This window comes from Podarcis raffonei, chromosome 9 (genome assembly GCF_027172205.1).
Source record: "Podarcis raffonei isolate rPodRaf1 chromosome 9, rPodRaf1.pri, whole genome shotgun sequence".
NCBI lineage: Eukaryota > Metazoa > Chordata > Lepidosauria > Squamata > Lacertidae > Podarcis > Podarcis raffonei.
This window is the reverse complement of record NC_070610.1, coordinates 61,975,458-61,997,335: the sequence shown is the minus strand read 5'-3', so window position 1 is coordinate 61,997,335 and position 21,878 is coordinate 61,975,458. Positions and strand designations below refer to the sequence as shown.

Genomic DNA, 21,878 nt, shown 5'->3' with positions numbered 1-21,878 from the left:
CTTGGCCTGAGGCAAAGCATTGCTCCAAGTCAGCAATCTCTCATTTGCGCTGTGAAGGTGCCACATCTGCAGGATACTTCTCCTCTACGTGAAATCAACATCAGTCCCACTGATGGGCCTTGCAGATGCACATTCTGTTTAGAGTTCCTTGCCGTGCAATGGAACTCACAGTAATCCATTGTTTATGCTGAGACTTAATCCACTTTAAAAGGTCCGAGATGCCAAATAAGCAAGTTATCTGCCCTTAAACTTAGCAATTCATTGACATTTGTCCCTACCTTTAGAAATAAATGAGTATATGCAAGCCAAACTGTCATCCAATAACTTGCATGGAAAGCTTTTTTAAAAAATAAAATAAAATGCATCTTTGGATTGAGACCAATAACTGGAAGGACTCCTCTATAAACATAGGAATATGAAGCCAATATTGTTAAAGTGGTGATATGCCTAGGATTGGTCAGTTAAACTGCAAATTCACCCAGTCCCCCTTGACTTGCACGATACTTTGGTTTATGGCAAACAGAAAGAGAAGCCAGCATCAACACCACTAGAGAACGTCTTGAAATGATTAAGGGCAGATTAACTTGCAATGCTTCTTGCATGTGAAATATCTCATTTGCGCGAAATGGTCCACATGGGTTGGCCTCTGTTATAAATATGAATGCATTACAATCCACATGGAAAAGGCAAGTTTGCAGCGCGAAAGGCTTGCAGTTTGATAGCAACCCATTCAACAGCTCACTGGAACTGGTTTTGAGGGGAACCACAGAGCTAGAAAAGGACAGAGAGAGGATGAAAGCTCCCATTAGAAGGGATTAGAAGACCCTTGGCAGCCACATACAGCTTCCAGGGTGGGTGCTGCCATTGCTCAAATGATTAATGCTGTGGATAAATCTGGAAAGCAAAAATAATAGTAGTAATAATAATAATAAGAAATATAATATTCCTTGCACTAGATACTATTCAGTAAATAACCATACAAGCAAATTCTTTTTTTCTTTCCCCCCCTTTTTGGTAGGGTTTCTCTCTCTCTCCCCCAAACCACGCCAAATTGCATATCACATACACCCACACACCCACACTTTGATGATGGAGGCAGGGGACACTGTGAGCTGGGAGAGAAAATCCCTGCAGTTTAAGTCACCAAGGGGCACAGCATCCCTGGGGAAGGTAGGGAGAGGTACTTGCATTCCTGCTCAGAATCTACATTATCTCCTTGCCAGATGCACAAATTTAAAACTCTGGCTTAACAACTCAATCCAGAAAGCAGTCTGGTGACGGATTATTTTAAGACATCTGATGGACAGATTTGCAACCATGAAATGCATTTGAGATGGGTGTGAGGAACTGACTTATCTGGAAATAGCCACAACCCTGCTTTGTCCATGGCTTGGTCTAGAATGGCTTTCAACAAAAGAAGAAGAAAATATAGATATATATAAAAGAGAGCCATGGACAGTCCTTTCCATCCCGCTGCCCAGGATTTGATGTAAACAATGTTCATAGAAACTGGGATTGTTAAGAAAGTTTATCCATATATCTGGATAGCAATAAAAAGCGTTTCCTAGGAAACTGTAAAATCCTGTACCAAGCAGTGTACAGCCAAGCTGAGAGGAATGTTAGATTGAATTATATTATCAAGGTAACAACTTTGTGAGATTTCTTTTAAATCCTGTGATAATGTACAAGGAGAATGCATGTGAAAAGTCAGGATTTTGTGTCTTTCCCCCCACTCCGGAATGCCTCTTGCACTGGAACGCATTGGTCTGGGGTGCTCGGTTTGAGTTAGTCACAGCCGACGTGGTTAACATTCCTTCCTTCTCCTCCTAAGGTTGCTTCAGTACTTTCCTTCTGGTGCCAGTGAAACGAATGTCTCGTGTCTTCCCATCTCTTCCAGAACTGTGGCCAGCATGCTCAGGTTCCCATCAGGGAAATTCTGAGCTTCCCAAAGGTCTAAGATCACACCGGTGGGACTTGATTTTGTAGCAAAATAATTGAGGTACCTGTAACAGGACAATGACTACAGTTAAGAGCATTCCCATTCACCTGACCCCACACTATCAATGTAGATGCTGAACAACAGGCTACGGAACCTGTGACCCTTGAGATGCTTCTGGACTACAGCTCCTATCATTACTGATCATTTGCTATCCTGGCTGGAGCTGATGGGGGTTGGAGTCCAGCAACAGCTGCAAGGCCACTGTCCATCCCTGGTCTACAGTGTTAATACAGTCATGCGTAGTTGCATGTGCAGCAGCTGTCTGTGAATGTAGCATTCAGCCACAGTTACCACTTACTGGCAAGTGTCATGGACCAAAGCTGGGGCAACTGCGACTTAACTATGGAAGCATGCAGCAGCTGAGTAGACAACAGCCCCCAGCACAACCACTTCCTTCCAGCAACACCTGCTATTATAAGGACATGAAGTCCCTGTTCCTTTTAGCCGTCATGCAGAAGCACCACATTCTGCCCCACTTGCACGACCAATAACTCTGCTACACCTAGTAGCTGCTCTACTAGTAAGCATGCTTTGAAACAGCATGCATTCCCTATGTTCTCCGATTGTCAGCACGAAAACAACTATGACTGAAATATACTCAGAGTTGAGAGTGGATTTCATGCTCTTTATTCAGCTCAGAGTAGTGAGGAGGAATGGAAGTACCCCCAGAATGTCTGCTTTATATACATTATTTACACAATGGGCCCCACGTGATTGGCTAATTCCGGGATTCACCTGTAGGCCAATCAGGTTGCGGATTCACTTCCACCTGGAGCTGCATGGGTGGCTCCTGTGGACCAATCAGACTGTTGCATTCTGAACCCTATTGTTCTAGGACCAATCAGACTGCTGCCTTTTGGGTCCTATTCAGCTCAGTACATAACAATGACCTTCTGTCACATGTATTACAGGACACAAAGTCTAATCCAAAGATGGGCATGCAAGCACCTCACTGGTTCCAGGGAGCCTTATTCCATACTTGGCTTCCTTGAGATGACTAAATCTGTGCAAATTTCAATGGAGGACTGAATCTCAGAATTTCCCAAAGGATTGTGCAAGGCCTCACTAGCACATGCACCCATTTATCGACCCTCTGCCACATTGCACAGCTTGTGTGGCAAGCATGCTTACCCACCTGTCCAATTTCAGTTTGTGGGCCAGCATCCTCCAGTCATGACCTCTTGTCTGAGGCGCATCTAGGCTGCTGCAAAGCTTCTGTCGGATTGGGAGGGGGATACTGAATGCACAAGGTCCTACTACGGTGGTGATGGTGTTTGCTGGGTCCATGAGTGGATAGTCAATGCCAGTAGGTTCCTGCATTTTAGAGAAGAGGAGTAGAGGATACGGCAGCCTTATTAGCAGAGGAAATAAACTTATTACCTACAGAGAAGCAATCTGTGAAGCATAGTTTCCTGGATAAAAAAGGGGAGGAGTAAAACTATGTACACCATCTTGAGCTCCTCAGAGCAAAAGTGGAATACAAATATATATATATAAAGAAGGAATAAATATTATTGAAGAACACAGATGAAAGCACTTTGCAAGCCACTTTGGATGGGTTTTTAGTGGGAAAACAACCTATTTCTAAAAAAATGTACATAAATAAAACTTCTTATGCTTAGGCAAGCCATTCATTTAGTTCATTATTGACTATACCACCTATCATCCTTAACTTAGGGATGCACTGTTCTCTATTACATCAGAGAAAACTGCTTCACGCTAGTTTTATAAAATGTCTTTTTCAAATAGGCAAAAGCCTAATGGCCTAAATATTGTAAGTTCCAGATGCTGCTTGTCTTCAGACAAAATTGGCGAGAGCTCTGCAGGTGATTGTCAACCGTATAAATCCACAAAGAAAGATATACGTTTTGAACGAGCCTGTTAAAAAGAAAACTACTTTCTGCAAGAAGAAATGTCACAGTGGAGGAGGCGCTTCAGAGCCATTGGGCAAACCATATTGACAAACCGAAAAAAGGCAAATAATAATGGATACACATCGTTGAGCAGCCTGATAAAACTGGGGTTGCCTTCCTTTGCAGCACACCACATCTGTAGTATTCTAAATCAATTCACAAAGCATGATTACCCTGATTTGCAGATGGGGAAATGGAGGTCAAAACACATCCAAGAAAACATAAACAACTCAGTAGCAGAACTAACACTCTGACCTCTGCCTTGCTCCCCCCCCCCCCACGCAGATCAGCACACTTTCCCCTCTGCATTCACTATTGAATGAAATTATATGAAATAGTGCCTATCTCCTTCGAAGAAAAGGTTGACAGTCAGAGATAGACATATATTGTTAAAACCTGCATTAAAGCTACACACACACTCACCCCCTCCTAAACTGTGTGACATTTAAAGTAGATGGGAAGAATAAAAACGTATCATTTCAGGATCTTTCATCTGCAGCGGAAGAAAGGAAATTAATTTGGCCATCACATCAGCCAACTGGAAAAGTAAAGCAAGCCTTGTCTATGAACAACTAAAACAATAAAAAGACCCACTTTAAATGTCAATTTCTTTGTATTTCAACTAGCTGCCTTCCCAGCTATAAGGTAACTGGCTCTCCACAATGCATTGCCACAAATAGAACCACTTTAAATCACGCCATTTTCCAGGGCTTAAATAAAACTCACCATAACAAGACAATGCAGGGTGCAAAGTTTTTCAAGTTAGCATAGATGGTGGTAAGCGTTTTTTTCAGAAGCTTCATCTTAAATATAGTTTCACCTGTTCTATACACTGAGGATGTTGGGGAAGGTCACTGAAGCCAAGCTCAGATGAGAACTTCGGGGACTCATAAAAATATAAAGGAGAGGTGAGTTTCTAAAAGCCTCAAATTCTTCTCCCACTCAGATTGAAATCCAAGAATGACTGCCTTCTCTGGCTGACAAATGCTTTGCACAAGCATCTTAATGCTGGACCAATGCAATTTAGCAGAATTAGGCTATTCCATTCCATTCCATACAACTGATTTTAAGAGATGGGAAGTTTGGATAAAATTCTGATGACCCATGGATGACACATAAGAGGGAGTGGCTTTCCCCTCATAAGAACAAATCCCCCATAAAAACAAAATATTCCATTAATTCCAATGCGGTGGAGAAAAATAAATGATGGGGGGGGGAGGATTGGGAGGTATGGGCCAAAGATCACCCACAGATGGCAACTTTTGGCCCACATCCTCCAATTTTGGTCTGTAGTGTTTTTCACGTCCCCATATGATCTAATGGCGCTACTCATTCCTATGAGGGTTTATTTCTTCTGCTTTATTTCAGAGAAAGAAAGTTTAAGGAGCTCAACTATCTGTACTACATACCCACTTTTAGATACTCACGGAGATGTGCAGCAGAATCTGATAGATATTTGTTCCTTGTAATCCACTGTGCTACACATGCCTTGGAAACCCAGCCAGATAGGTGGGGTATAAATAAATTATTATTATTATTATTATTATTATTATTATTAGGCAGACACTGACACTCTTGAAGGAGGAAACCCAGGTATATTTGACAGAGATGAGGACAAACACGCAGGAATGCAAAGATGGGAAATTTTTGCCAAAATGATTAGCCTTTAGAAGTCTTATACTAAAAGAGTCTTGCTCTTGCTATCGTCAAACAGATCTTAATGTGCAAAATTTGTTAGTTCTTGCAAACGTGGCTTACTCACCGCTGCACCTTGTCCTAGCAGTTATTATCGGCCAGCTAGGTATTTAGCAAGATTAAATGTTCCTAGATATAGGAGAGCATTCTCAATGGCTGGTTAAATGTTTTGCCATCAGCAGTTATGGGAGGCTGATTTACCAGGCTGTCTTGGCATCAGAGAGTTTGTCCTTGCGGAAGTGGCTCAGTCGAAACATTAGTCCACATTCTCCTGCACTGTAATTTTTATAGGGACATAAGATCCCATTTTATCTCCCTGGTACTTTCTTTTCACTTGGGGAGCTCAGATGAATTTTATACCTCACTTTTAATGGCAGTTTCCAATCCTAAGATCACAGAAAATATAGCTAAGTTCCTTGCTGTACCCATCAAAACTAGGTCACACTTACTAAGGGTAGATGAGTACTGAGCCAAAATTTTCTCTATTTTTAACCCTGCACTGTGTTTGATATTTATGGTCTGTAGACAAAATAAACCGAACTTGGGCATATTCAAAGACGAAAAACGGGGGAAAGAAAAGGAAGGTGGGAGGGAGGAATAGAGTCATATCAGAAGTTAAACAGGAAAAATAGATATGAACCTGGGTTTTCTAAGCCCCTGTATGATTTGTTTAGCTGCATAAGTCCTCTTTTATAACTACAAAATAAACCAGGATGGTGGTGGCTGATTATTTATGCCCATAGCCTCTCCCATGGCCTTCGCCATGTAATCTCCCCAGTCTTTGACTTATTCACTGCCTTCATGCACACCAAAACCTACTTGAGATGTGGTAAACAGGGCTAGGTCACTCCATGGACCCCGATGCTCCTAGGCATTCTTGTCATTACTGTTACCTCCTGGGAGGCTGGATGCTTCTCTTTTCCCTTGATAGCTCCACCTGTTTGCTCAGTATGGCCAATTTGTTGAGCTGCATGGAGGTAGAGGGATGTATGGCCACCACTTGGACAACATCTTCATTTGATTCATGGCCCTCCTGGACTGAACTTTGAGACCTTTTCTATGTAAGGGTCCTTGGGCATATGATTAGCCAAGCTGCCAACATTCCTTTCCCATCTCCCAACTTTCCATCAGCCTTCAGTGTGTCCAAGAAACAGGACCCAAAAGGGGGTTATGGAAATAAAAGCAGGTTTGGCTTTTTAAGACAGGCAACAGGTTTAGCTCCAAGTACAAATAGTAGACCCCCTGGAAAAAACCCTGAAGTTGGGAAAGATGGAGGGCACAAGGAGAAGGGGACAACAGAGGATGAGATGGTTGGACAGTGTTCTCGAAGCTACCAGCATGAGTTTGACCAAACTGCGGGAGGCAGTGGAAGACAGGAGTGCCTGGTGTGCTCTGGTCCATGGGGTCACGAAGAGTCGGACACGACTAAATGACTAAACAACAACAACAAATAGTAGAATAATAGAATTGTAGAGTTTGAAGGGACCACGAGGGTCATCTAGTCCCACTCCCTGCAATGCAGAATATTTCACCCAATGTGGGGCTCAAACCCACAACCTTGACATTCAGTGTCTCATGCTCTACCAACTGAGCTATAGGGATAACTGGTATAGATCCCATTAATTCCTATATGGAGAAATAAAATACTGTTCATGGGCTCTGCCACCATGAACGGAAATTGTGCACTCCATCCCTGACACTAGGAAACCAGACTTCAGTTACGGGTATCTGTGCTGAAAGTCTGCAGCTAAAACTGTGGCTCCAAAATACAATCATCATTACAGTGGCCTTTGAGAAGACTGCAAATTCCTTGGGCCACCGTGCTTCCTTTTCAAAATAATGCAAAGCAGAAAACCTGGACAATGGATAATGTACCCACACACTCATCCTGCTACTGTTGCTGCCATTGCTGCTGGACCGGCAAGTGAAGAGAATACTAACTGGGGCTGCCCCTGGTTAGCTTCTGTGATCAGTTCAGATCAGGTGTGTTCAGGGTAGCATTGCCATAGGCAAAACTCTCCCAGAATAAAAGGGTCAGGTCTTACACAGCCCTGGCGTGCAATCACCCATTAAATACATTGCAGCTGTGTTATCCCTGTTCCATAATTCTCTCTGATAGACAGAATCAGAGCACAGGGGAAAAAAATTAATGTTCTTTCCACATTTTGCTGTTACCGGGTCTCATTATGTATAAGAAGATGACATTTGTTACATTCCAGAGTTTCGCTGCTAAAGATAATACCTGCTCTTTTGCTCCTTTGCTAGGTTAAATTAGAGATTACTTCAGTACAGTACTTATTGTAATAATTGTTTATGATACTTGTTTTACCATCTGTCTTTAATGTTATGGAGTCCCCAGCTGAATATATAACTTTATACCCAATAACCAAGCAGATGTTACAAGCGATGTTGCAAAATGCAGAATTAAGTAACTTTCAGCTGTCATCTCCTGGCCCTTCAAAAATAATCCAGAAAAAAAATCACTTTCTGGCTGATGAACACTGGATAGTCCCTCAGCCAATTGAATAAATGCTTATTCTGCTGCAGATGGTCCTCCATGGTCCTCAAGATGTTGTTAAAGTATAACTCCCTTCTTCCCTGACAATTGGCCATGGTGGTTGGGATGGATGGAAGGTAAAATCCAGCAACAGAAGGAAGTGGGCTTACAGGGTTCATGTTCACCATATAGTAAGCTCCCAGGAAACAGGAATTCAAGCTATACATTAAAAGCAGTACCACACCACTCTAAAAAGTCACTGCTTCCCCCAAAATATCCTGTAAACTTTAGTTTGCTAAAGGTGCTGTCAAGAGACCCCCTATTCCCCTCACAGAACTACCATTTCTGGAGTGGTGTAACAGTCAACTCCTCTTCCCAGGGAACCCTGGAAATTATAGGTCTGCGAGTGAAATTGGTCTCTTAACAACTCTCAACAGGCTTAACAGGCTACAATTCCCAGGACATTTGGGGGGAAGCTGAATGTATAGTGCATATAAGGCCTTAGTGTATCAAAGGCAGGTTATCTTTAAAGGCAGGTCAGAAACTTCAGCTGGTGCAAAATTCAATGGCCAGATTGCTCACCTCAACAAGATGGTTTGCACATACATAACACTATTGCAGTGGCTCCCAGTTAGTATCCAGGCCTAATTCAAAGTGCTCAGGACCTCAATACTTTAAGGACCGCCTCTCCCCACATGAACCAACCTGGGCCCTGCACTTGTCAGCTGAATTACATCAGCTTGGGTAATTCATGATATGTTTCTAATATGGCCCTTAGATGGTGCTACTTGCTTCAAAGTGGCATATATCACATAATAGAGACCTTTCCCCTTATCAATCAGCCTCCCAGCCCATCTACTTGTTTATCTATGATGTCAGCTACTGGCACAAAACCTCACCAGCATTTCATTCCCCTACTCCATTTGGAACCTCATATTGCTGCATGAACTGTGAAATAAATCGTTCTTTATCCCAGGTCAACTCAAATGAAATCTTTATGCTGCTGCTGCCCTCTTTGAGGAACCATCTCTCCACAAAAGGGGGATTTTCTCCTCCTTATTATTTGTTTCTCTGCCTCATCCCACCTCCCTCTTTATCTGCTGGCACTTGTGCACACCAGACGGCCAGCACTCTTCAGAGGCATAGCTGGCCCTTCCACCCTGTTCCTCCAAAAGCTGTTCCTTCTGTTGTTGCAGGAGTTGTGTGGTTATTGAACTTCACAGACCTGCTGGGCTTCGGCGGTGAAAACACCGTCCAAAACCAGCAGGGGTGGAGCTCTGCGGCTCAGAGATATGGCTTGCAGAACGAAACCTGCCGGCTGGTTGCCATGGCGCCATGACATCAAGATCATTCCTTATTAATGTCAGTGGGGTCTTTGACTGAAGTTGTTTGTAAGTCAAAGAGGGTGGCGAAACTCTGGAAGGAAATGTTGGCTGCACCGCAGCCGGCTGTGAGAAAGAGAGAGGAGGTCAAGGCAGCAGCCTGACAGACGAGATGACTTGCCCTTAATTACGTGAAAAGAAAATGACAAGAAAAGACAAGAATGCTTCACCTCAAGACTGTTTGGATTTTCTTTTCTTTTCCCCCCTTACACTTCATGAGTGAGACGGCAGCACTTCAAAACACTTTGGAAATAAAATTACAGAGTAATGGCCTTTACTCTGCCACTGTATCTCTGGGCAGTCAGTAGGTCAGTTCTTCTGATCTGAAGTGAAGCAAGTCCAAGTCTACTTCTCTCACATCAATTCTGATTCTCCAGAGCAGTGCTCACTAGTTAATTCGAGAGTACATAATGAAAGTCCATTGTATTTGTCCATTGTATCAAGTCTTTGTCGGTAGAGCATGAGACTCTTAATCTCAGACCCAGGTGTCTGAGTCCCATGTTGAGTGAAATATTCTTGCACTGCAACAGGTGGACTAGATGATTTGTACGGTCCCTTCCAACTCTACTATTATATGATTCTAAATTTTCCGCTGATTTCAATAGATCAGTGTTACACACAATTACTTTTTCTAATACACAATATAGCCTTTTAGCCTGAGTCCAGTTTAGAAAAGTTACATGGGGCTAGATGTGTGAACCACCCTGAGGCCTGCAGGTATAGGGTGGTGTATGAATTCAATCATCATCATCGTAATCATCATCATCATCATCATCATCATCTGCCTTTGCAAACCTGGTACTCTCCAGATGTTTCACACCACAACTCCCATCAGCACTAGCTATGCTGAAGGGAGTTCCAGAACATCTGGAGGGCCCTTGGCTGGCAAAGGCTGGGTTGGGTCCAGACTAATTGGTCCTCGCTCAATTAGTTCCCATTGAATTAGCCATGATTCCAGTTCAATTTATTTCAATGGGGACTAACATGCCACTTTGACTTCAATATGCTGTATACGCAGCTACCTTAGTTTGGATCCAACCCATTGGAACAATCTGTTTGAACTCCTAAACATATTATTTGGAAGTAAGCTGCCCTCATTTAAGTTGCATTTTATTTCAAGGAAGATAATAAGGAGTGTTTGTTAAATATCAATTTTATTTATTTACTCAATTTAATATCCTGCACTTCAGTTTGGTGGCTTTAAGTTATGTAAAAAGCGGGGAAGTCAGCAGGAGTTGATACTAAGAAACCACAAAATATTAAAAGGTTGAGTGAGTAAGACACACTTTGGCTGGCATGGAAAGGACAAAAGATTCAGCGGTCTCTCTGGAGCAATACCACTAAGGTCCTTTCCCTGATTGCTACTTGGGCTCAGAGCAGGACGTCTGAAGGTGATCTTAATGCTTGATCAGGTTCTTATGGTAGTGATCTGTCCCAAATTTTATATTAGAGACCTACACAATGAATTACACTTGGAAACAAATGGGTTGCAAGTAGGCATGGGGCAGAAGTTTGGTTCAGATCACTTTTAAATGTGAATCTACCTAATTTGAACTTTGCGAAACACTATGCGAATCGAAACACATTGTTCTAGGCGCATTTTGCAACAGGGAATTTCATTGGTGCGAGAGATTTCTGAACTCTGGGCACTGTACTGCACCTAAGTTTTCAGACTAAAACTGCAGAGTGGAAGGAAAGGAGGACCATCTTTCTGCCTCCCCACTTTCAGCTACTCTCTGAATACTGAAGAAGTGACCCTCTTCAGAATATTACGGGCATGGGCAGGGGAAGGACTAGACCATGTGAAAAATAAACATAATATTTTATCTGCAGTTCATTCATTTTCAGCTTTCTATTCTTGTTATAAAAAATGTGCCTAGACATTCTGTTGTTGTGCCCATAACCTAGGCTTTAGATGCCATTTAGCTTCTAGCTTTCATATCTCAGTTTCTAACACTGGTGGGAATGTGGAGAACTGACCTGAACTGACTGGAAAATTGGGAGAGAAACTGAAATTGACAGATTTGTCCATCTATAGTTGCAAGTGATGCTTTTTAAGACCTGACATAAAGTGCACTCAGCCCATCCCAATTACTGCATGTATATTCTTGACTAACTGAAGTTTAAGGGTGACCTGATGTACAAAACATTGCAGAACTCTAATCTGGAGGTTTAGCAGAGCATGGATAGCAGCAGCCAGCCTATGTCTGCTGATGAGGTGTTGCAGCTGGTGAACCAGCTATAGCTGGCGGCAGATGTTTCATAACACCAATGCCACCTAGGAATCGAAAGACAGGGTCAGATCTAACAGTGCCACTAACCTGTAAACCTGATACTTTAGGGGGAGAGTGACCCCATCCAGAACAATTGAGCATCACCTCCCAGTTTATATAAACAGGGACTAATGTCCATCTTGTCTAAACAAGATGTGGTTTTACATGCCTTTTTCTCCTGCGGTCCTTGTATACGGGCATTCTCCAGGCAGAATTGTAAGATTATCTCCTGATGCATCATTAAGCCGACTCTCGAATGCTTCTCAGGGCCTAACTACACATTATATTAGCTACAATAGCTGTGTTTCTAAGTGCAGGATTGTATTTTGAACATTAATTGCCAGTGCAGGAGACCTGGTTGAGTTTAGGATCCCTCAGTAGGGGATAGTGAAAACAAAACAAAACAAAAAAAATAAACTTTCATTCTATCCAATTGCTCCTGCAATTTGCACTGTAAAAAAAATGGTACAAAATGAACTTTTTTTCTATGTAAATTTTCCAGGGCACTCCCCAATCCAGCTTTGGACCTTTTCAGAGGGCAAAATATGTAAGTAGCACCTTTCACATTTGCCCAGTAGATGGATTGAAGATGACTGCAAGATCACCCACCCCGGTTTAATGGATACCATACACATAAATTACTGAACCCGGGTAAGTAATATTGGTGACTGTGGGAAGCGGTTGAGTTTCCTTACCTCTGATACTGAACAGTTGAGCTGGAATATCTGCCCTTCTCCTTCAACCTGCCGTATGCAAAGTTTGCACACCAGCTCCAGTGTGTTCAGACTGAACCTTTCCAAGGTGAAGGTACAATGCAGGTTTCTTTGACATCCACTCCAGATATGGTAAAAGGGGATTTCCTGTTGGAGAAGTGATAGCTATAAGCCCCAGCTAGATAAAACTCTCAAGCAAGGAGGTGACTATGGCTAATAGCAAGGATAATGTGTGATGTCCAGCTAAGTCATACTCAGAGTAGGTCCATTTATTTCAGTGGGTCTACTCTCTGGGTATGATTAACATTGACTTCCATCCACTGTTTATTGGCTTATTCACAACCAGCTAAAGATAATATTGCACAGTGCACACTTAACTTAAGTTTACCAGATTTTTTTCAATGAATCTGGGGGCACTTTTCAACTTCAATGGATTTTGTATGGGGACTGATTCGTAAATCTGGGAACTGTCCCCAAGAAACGGGGACATCTGGTAACCTTAACTTATAGAATTCTGTAACAAAAGGCATGTCGAAAGCTGCTAGCTGAGATCACTGTGAGATCAATTAATGGGGAAGCGTATTTGGCATTCCTTGAATTGCTCCTTTTAGTACATGGGCAAAAATGTAAAGGCTTAAATTCCTCATATTACAAATATATGTTTCTTCTACATTCTTGGCATGAACAAAGATGAACCGTGTCAGAGCAGAAACAGAAATAAACACTGAATCTACTGGGGAGGAGGAGGAGGAGGAGGAGGAGGAGATCTAGTTTTAAAGTAAAAGTAAGGTAAAGGTAAAGGGACCCCTGACCGTTAGGTCCAGTTACGGACGTCTCTGGGGTTGCGGCACTCATCTCGCTTTACTGGCTGAGGGAGTCGGCGTACAGCTTTTGGGTCATGGGGCCAGCATGACTAAGCCGCTTCTGATAAAACCAGAGCAGCACACAGAAACGCTGTTTACCTTCCTGCTGAAGCGGTACCTACTTATCTACTTGCACTTTGACGTGCTTTCGAACTGCTAGGTGGGCAGGAGCAGGGACCAAACAACGGGAGCTCACCCCGTCACAGGGATTTGAACCACCGACCTTCTTACTGGCAAGCCCTAGGCTCTGTGGTTTAAACCACAGCGCCACCTGTGTCCCTAAAGTAAAAGTATCGGGAACCTAAGGATACTTGTTCCTAGGGAGCCACTGCATATTTGGCTTTAAAGTATTCTTGTATATGCAGGTGAGGCACTGACTCTCTAGGCCTTTCCACAGCATTCTTCTTAGCACACTGGTACAGTAGTTATTTCTAGCAGTTCCAAATGCTTACCTGGTATTTAGCCAGCAGCTTGCTTTTCCAGAGGGAATGGGTGATATCATGAATGGATAAGCGGAGGTTATGAGTGCTACCCTTAAAATGCAAATCCTTTGGTTCTTCTAGCAGCTGTCCACCCATTTGCCGCTCCAGCTGTAGCACCTCCTGAGTTTTGAAAGAAAGACAACATCCATTTAACAGTGCTTTTTTTGGGGGGGGGGTATTTTTAAAAAGACTTTAGTGGCTTCAGCAAACACAACCACCTCTCTGGACATTACTACTAGATAGCATCATAGGAAGACATTTGTTATACATCCATCTACCAGAGAAAGGACACAATCAGAATCCATTTCAACAGTGAATGGAACAGTATTGACATTTGTGTGGCTCACATATAACAATAATCCCTGGATTGTTTAACAAACCATAACAAACCATGGGCTCAGATTTGGTTTGTTTGCTGGCAGTAAACAAGTCAAAATTAAGCCACTAGGCAGGGTTCGGACAATCAAACAAACCATGGTAGATATTACATGCAAACCAGACTACTGTGTCATTCTGCATTCTGCTCTGAGAGGTCTTCAACAGCACCTTATTATTTGCCTTCAAAAGACTTCAGCTCATATTATCACAAAATCCCAGGTCACTTAATCAGTTCACCACTTTCCCCTCTCATTACAAATCCATGCACAGAAATAGGTAAAACTTTTGAAATCCAGTATAAAATGTGGTTTTGCTTGAGCTGTGCAATGCAAGAGCATTATGTTTGCCATGTTGTCTGTTTAGCATAAGAGACAAGTGTGGTGTCCCAACTAACCTGACCAGACTTAAAGTCAAAATGGTGTTTGTCTTTACACTATTAGAAGAAAAGGAATGTAATTAGAAAGCTTTTAGAATTAAGGTTCTGCCAATCAATCAGTTCCAGGTTCCTTTGAGTACGCCTTAATTACATCATGAAGATGTCTTAAAGAGCAAATCGATAGTAATTATTTGATTACTATCAACGTTCATTACACCCAAATTATCTCCCAGTTTTGTCTAAAGGAAAATTTGTTACATTTCCTTACAGCAAACTGATGTATGCCCCACACAGACTGTCTTGGTATATACCATGGAAGATCTTCACTTACACATGCATATGCATGAACTTGCTAATATAATTCTACTACTACTAATCATCATTCATATAGAGCCTTAGACATTCAAGTCAATTCACAGGAATTTGCTGCCTAAGGCAGAGCAGCAATGTTCCTGCCCTCAAGTTACATTACCCAAAGTTAGTCAAGTTAGTACGCCCACAAGTGCCTCTCCTCCTCCCTGGGAGTAAAAATACAACAATAATAAATTAAACAACAATTTGCTGCCTCTTTATGACATTCAAAATCTGTTGCATTAGATGGCCACTTCACTTTACCTAATGATAGGGCTGGTCCTGTATTTCAGACATTTATTTATATGCATGCCAATCCGATGCCTGTTAACTTGGAAGGGAGACCCACTGCATTCAAACTGTGCATAAGAATGCAGCCTTGATCTGCTATTTCAAGTACTTTTATGCTTTTCCACTCTAAGAGTCCCCAGAGCAGCTTACAATCAGATCATCAAAAATTATACCACTAAATAAGAATTTGAAACAATGCTCTTTAATGGCACCTGATCTTGCAAAAAGGCCTCTTCAGTGGAGGGCTCAGCAGGTTTATATGGGGAAGCACTCTAGGACCAAGCTATTTAGGGATTTATATGTCAAAATCAGCACTCTGCATTGTGCACGGAAACAAACTGGATCGATGCAACGGTCTACCTGCCATGCTCTGAAGCAGGTGAAATCTTCAGTCTAAAAAAAACCCTGCCCACTGTACAACTACACATTATATTTATCTAGTCTGGGTGTTACTGGGACATGGATAGATGTGGCCAATATATATATATTTTTAGAAAAGGCTGCAGTTGAGGGACCAGACCCAGGAGTGAAAGGCATCTCATGACAAGAGTGTTACTTGCCCTTCCTTTGGATGCACTGGTCCTAAAACTGTGAAATCATCTCCCTAGCCCAGGAGGAACCAAATAAATGCCCTCCAGGGGCTGTTGGCCTCCAGCTCCCATCAGCCCATCACCCCCAGCCAGCCAGTGGTGGCAGGCACTGTAATCCATCAACATCTGGGCGGCACAACTTTGGCTGCCCTTGCCCTAGAGAGACTCCCTACACAACATAACCTTCAGAGATCAGTCAAAACATTTATTTAAAAAGGCACGTGGGGCCACTCTGAAAATGAATTCTTACTGCTGCTGTTTCTCTACCTAATTTATAGTGTATGTTGGTTTTATGATATGGCTGTCATTTTCTAATATTGTGATTTTAATGATGCTTTGTGAGTTTCCTGGAGGGTCCCACTGGGACTATAAAGTGAGATGCAATTTAAACAAAAATAGACACACACAACTTAAGGAAAGCCACGTGATCCCAGACTTGAATACTGCAGTGTGAAGCTTGGCTGTGGGGGAGCCGTTCTCCACAATTCTAGAGTAACCGAGACAGCAAATACACAGCTGGCCATGAGCACCATCAGGTGGAAAGGTGGGATACAAATTTAACAAAAGAACTGGTCCTCAGTCTTGCAAACTGTGGTGCAGAAAGGGAGAAGGAAAGGAAATTGACAGCACTAAAGGGGACAGTTTGCAACAGTTTCCATTTGCATTTTCTTAAAAAGGATAGTGGTAGGGGCCCTTCATTTACCCATAAAGAAATGAAGAACAGTGGCTACAGTTGACCCACATTGCACATTCCTACCTCATCTCACCATGTAAGCTTTATTACTGATTAGTGCTGGATGAGACAAAAACATTTCTGCTACCATTACACAAGGAAGAAAAACAAGCCGTTTTTACAAGGAACAAGGCATTATTTATGACACGCCATTAGGCTTTGCTGCTGCACCTAAGACTTTGGCAACTGTTCAGGGAAAGCTTCAGCTGAATAATTTGAGGAGTAACTCTGTCGGGAGAAATGCAGCATAGTGCCTTTTATAATCAGAATGCCTCTTCAGCCTTTGGTGAATGTTTGGGGGGGATATGTACATGACAAGCCATAGATGATTTATAAATAGCAATATATGATTGACAGCTTAGGAAAATTAGCACACAAACACTCTATATGGACACTATATAGAAAGTTGTGAGCACATATTCATTACCCATAAAGTAGGGTCAATGGAACTCCCACAAATGAAAAGGTCACTAATGGAGAATCCATGTGAAATGAGTTCACCATTTCTCCCCGCTCCACTATCATTTATTTGTTGTTTGGTACCATGGACCATTCCTTGTCTTCATACCAATTAGAAACAGGCCAAACGTGATAAGAAAAGACAGTGCTGTATAGACAATTCAAGGCAAAAGCTCCACACATTCATCCAGGTGATGCTTGCAGCAGGCTTCCTCAAACTCAACCACTGGTCCTGCTAGCTAGGGATCATGGGAGTTGTAGGCCAAAAACATCTGGAGGGCCAAGTTTGAGGAAGCCTGATTTACAGAGACCTTTCACACACACCATAGTGGGTATTGGCAGGCTGGTAATCCCAGGGCAATAGTCTTAATAACAGCTAGAAGGGATTCTACATTAATTAAAAAAATAGGAAGCTTGCATTCCAATCATATTTCAGTCTGTGTCAGGAGCCAGAGTCCAACATAGGTCAGCAGAAAAAAAACGGTGTCAATGAAGTTAATTCTTCGTTCAGATCAACCTAAACGGTGAAGGCCTATTGCAACTCTTCCCAGTAGGTCTTGCCCCCAATGAGGCAGTTGTGAGGACTGAAGGTCCTCGCCTTCCCACAGCTGCCAAAGTCCCCTCCTCTCAAGAGTGTTTTCCAAGCAGTCATAGACAGTATCTGCACACAACCAATCTCTGCTCTGCTCTTTTCATTTCTCTGCATGATCTAGGAGACCAGGGAGAGAGGGGAGCTGATCACAGAAGGAGCGGGAGACTTCAGCAGCCTGCCTCACCTCTGTCTCCTGGCTGCCCTGCTCTCCTGCCTCTGATTCTGCACTGCTCTCTGCCACAGCCTCTTCCTGCTCACTTCACCAAACCCTATTGCCCCTTCAACTTCCGACACCTCCCAGTCTGCTCCCTCTTCTCCCTCTGGCCACTCGTCGCTGTCCCACTACCAATCCCCTTGCTCTGAGCATTCTTCCACTGGGGGTTTCCCTCGGGGGTCCCCCAACTGATGCCTCCCACCACTCCTCTGCATCCAGCCAGTCCCTGACAATCTGCTTCATTTTTAGTGTTAACTGTATAAATCAATCCCTAGGGTCCCCATGTATCTTGCTTCATAGATAGCAGTCTTATGTCCAAAGTACAAATCCTTTTAAAGATAAAGAAAAGAGAGCAGGGGTCTTTAAATCGCCTATCTATAGTTAGCAACTGGAAAGAAGACAGTTCCTACTATGATGAGATGTACTTATACTTAAATTGCAGCAATTGTTTCTGTATTTGCATCTCTACATATCAATTAGCCTATGCAAATCTTACAAAAACCCACGCAGACTTTTGCCCTCTTTTTTGGTGCTGCAGTTCCTCTTCCATGGCGATGCCTAAGTGACCAACCTGAGCTCCCGCAAACTAATGAAGGTGATGCAGGGAGCAGGGAGCACTTAAAGAATTTGATTGTTTCAGCTGCAGAGTGTGCAGAATCCCAAATTTAGCCTGTCTCCTTGGCATTAGCTGGTTGACAACACTTCCAAGTTTGAGGGCTTTTTCTGACTGGTCAGCATGCTGATTCAATGCAGCAGAAGCCTGAAAGCCACATGACAGCTGTGACAATCCCTGCTGTTTCCTGCTAGGTCAAACGACAGTCCACAAACTAGCTAAATCAGCATTGGTGGCACCAATCTTACAGAGTAACGGAGTACTGCTATCTCACTTTGCATCTGGCCTCCCTTAAGGTAGCTGCCTCTGCTTTTGGCTACTGCTAAAATCAGCCATGGGGAAAGCTGCTTCTTCCTGGGATGAAACGTCAGGCAGGTCTGCATAACAGGTGGTCCTTATGGCATACAAAGCACACCAGCCATGTGCAATGGCTTGTTACATGCTTTGCAACTCCACTATTCCTGCTCCTATTTTATAAAACACCTGGTGAACCACAATGTATTGCTGGCATGCCACATATGGTCCTGTGAGACATTTGTTGTGCTTAGTTTTATTATGTTAGTCAAGATCTGCACATCTGCAAAGCAAACCAACAGAATACACACACATGAACAAACATATATACATGCATACATACTTGTACGTACATACATAGATACATGCACAACGTTTCTGTATGCTACCTTTATGCAGACAGTGCATATATGGGCAACCAACAAGGACCTGGGGAACAGCCTCATTGGCTCCTGCATATGTCAGCAGGTTAGATGCCTCTATTACTAATTCTCAGAAGACGTTTTCTTGTGCATGCAAATTCCAGAGAAAATGAGAAGACACCCACGGACCATGTGGACTAAGATGGGCAGATAGGAAAAGATTATTGTCTTTGGGAGACTCAGACCTTGACACTGCTTAGAACTTAATCCCCTTTTAATGAGTCCGGGATGCAAGTAATAATATTATGATGAATAAAATGCAGTAATTTTCCAAGAGAAGCTGTCAGACATTGCCCCAAATAAACCCCATGCAGAGCAAGGAAGCTTTTCTGGCTTGCTTTTTTGCAGCTGCAGGCAGATAATAGTTTTTAAGAGAGTTTAAGATGGTATAGCACAGGTAGTATCACCCATGGTGTACTAATTTGTTCTGTTCTGCTGTTGCCTGTTTTCAAATAGGTGTTGCAGGTTTTTTTAATCACTCTACAAATACCTACAAAATTGGATTGACCTGTGGTGACATGGGAATGAGTGCACACCCACCAAGGGCAACACCTCTTTGATACCACCTTCAGCTTTCCCAAACCTATATACCTTGTCTTCATCCTACTCCTTCAAACACTTCCCCCCTGTGTTTCCAATCACTACAGAAACCAGTCACTCTGCTTTTGTAACAAAGATAGTACGCTTTGATGTTCCAGAAGACATGGTGCCAAAATGCATTCAGAATGAAAATTGAATTTGCTAGCAAAGCATTATAAAATGCAAACATCTTCTAGGCAGAAGTTATTGATATTGCTATGGATTCTTGTTATGTAAAAGTCTTGGGAATAATCCACTCTGTAGGAAACTTGCAAGTGGTGGCAGTAAGATACTGGCAATCCAGCCAAATACTTAATGATGGGAATCTAAACTTCACATCAGTACAGTGGTACCTCGGGTTACAGACGCTTCAGGTTACAGACGCTTCAGGTTACAGACTCCACTAACCCAGAAATAGTACCTCGGGTTAAGAACTTTGCTTGAGGATGAGAACAGAAATCGTGCTCTGGCGGCGCGGCGGCAGTGAGAGGCCCCATTAGCTAAAGTGGTACCTCAGGTTAAGAACAGTTTCAGGTTAAGAATGGACCTCCAGAATGAATTAAGTTCTTAACCCAAGGCACCACTGTATAGATGTCACCAGTGAAGGACCTTTACCATGATGCAGCAAACCTACCTAGGCTTACCTAGTAGTGCCTCCCATTTCCCCAGAGCCCAATACCCGCCCTGGATCCCCTGCCTTCCGGCTTCCCTTGGCGGACACCTCTGACCACTGCTGCCCCACTCTCTCTCTGGCTCCCCTTCAAACCTGCTCTCTCTTCCCGCCACTGCCCGCAAGGAGCCCACCCAGCCTCCTGCAACAATACAGTTGTCTCAGGCAGAGAGTGGGGCACGGGGGGAGCCTATTCCGCTATGGCTAGAGGCTGCCCAACCTCCCTGGATCACAGAGTTCATGGAGAGTGAAAGCGATACTCTCGCTTCATGTTTCCGGAAAAACACACACACGCTTGCACATGAGCCAGTGTTGCCTCCCTTTAACCTGCAGGAGACGGTGAGAGCCATCAGGCAGGAGCTCTCACACCTTGTGGCCAGGTGGGCAGGCTCAGAGATGTAAATGGCGGGTCCGGGCCCCTGGGAAAGGAGCGCCAGGTGCTGGAATTGCAGCCACAGAAGAAGAAGAAGGAGAAGGAGAAGGAGAAGGAGAAGGAGAAGGAGAAGGAGAAGGAGAAGAAGGAGGAGGAGGAGGAGGAGGGGAGGAGGAGGAGGAGGAGGAGGAGGAGGAGGAGGAGGGGCGGAGGAGGAGGAGGAGGAGGAGGGGAGGAGGAGGAGGAGTAGTTTGGATTTGATATCCCACTTTATCACTACCCGAAGGAGTCTCAACGCAGCTAACATTCTCCTTTCCCTTCCTCCCCCACAACAAACACTCTGTGAGGTGAGTGGGGCTGAGAGACTTTAAAGAAGTGCGGCTAGCCCAAGGTCACCCAGCAGCTGCATGTGGAAGAGCGGGGACATGAACCCGGTTCACCAGATTACGAGTCTACCGCTCTTAACCACTACACCACACTGGCTCTCCACACTCAGGACACTGTGTTGCCACCACATGCTGAAGTGCTGCTGCTGCCTACCATACCATCTGCACCTCAGAGAAGCGGTTCCCCGACGGGGCGGCTGTGCATAGCCAAGTGATGAGACAATGGCCAGTGCCAACAGCAGTGGCACCATGGGCAGCTGGAGCCCTTGCCGTGTGCACCACATAAAAAAACCCAGAAAAAATTCCCCCCCCAAAATCCCCTCCCTGGACGTCATTTTAGGCATCTGATTTCCATACATGTCTGGAATTTTCCAGATGCATGGCAAGCCTAAACCTACCCTATATTTGATCGCAAGTGTACATGGATTAACTTGCAGGATAGAACTAGCACCTGGTTTTATAAGTTTATTGCAATGACGATTATTGCCTAATGGGTGATGCGGATGGCAGGAAAGAGAGATTAGATCTCCACCATCCTTGGGACTTCAAGTAGTTCTTCAGCTGAGTTCTTCTAAGTGGTCAATGGGCTTTGGGGATCTGGCCCAAATGGTGGGTTACTGGAACCCTTGGAGGCCTGCTGTAACAAATTCACAAAAGCACTTTCATACATTTGCTCCAAGTTAAATGCCACTCTTAGTATAGTTAAGGAGGAGATGAAGAGCTGGGCCACTGAGCCCAAT

The 21,878-nt window shown here is 43.5% G+C and overlaps 1 protein-coding gene across 3 annotated transcripts in view; it reads right to left on the bottom strand.

Moving 5' to 3' along the window:
* Window positions 1-347: 347 nt before the first annotated feature.
* UNC5C (unc-5 netrin receptor C) overlaps window positions 348-21,878 on the bottom strand; it is a 305,057-nt gene continuing 283,526 nt past the window's right edge. For all 3 annotated transcript variants that reach the window (XM_053404030.1, XM_053404031.1, XM_053404032.1), the window contains 4 exons: window positions 13,788-13,937; window positions 12,455-12,619; window positions 3,135-3,313; window positions 348-2,003 (listed from right to left, as the gene is read on the bottom strand). In XM_053404030.1, coding sequence (XP_053260005.1) covers window positions 1,838-2,003; window positions 3,135-3,313; window positions 12,455-12,619; window positions 13,788-13,937 — 660 coding nt within the window. In that variant the 3' untranslated portion in view covers window positions 348-1,837. The remainder of the gene's footprint in view (window positions 2,004-3,134; window positions 3,314-12,454; window positions 12,620-13,787; window positions 13,938-21,878) is intronic.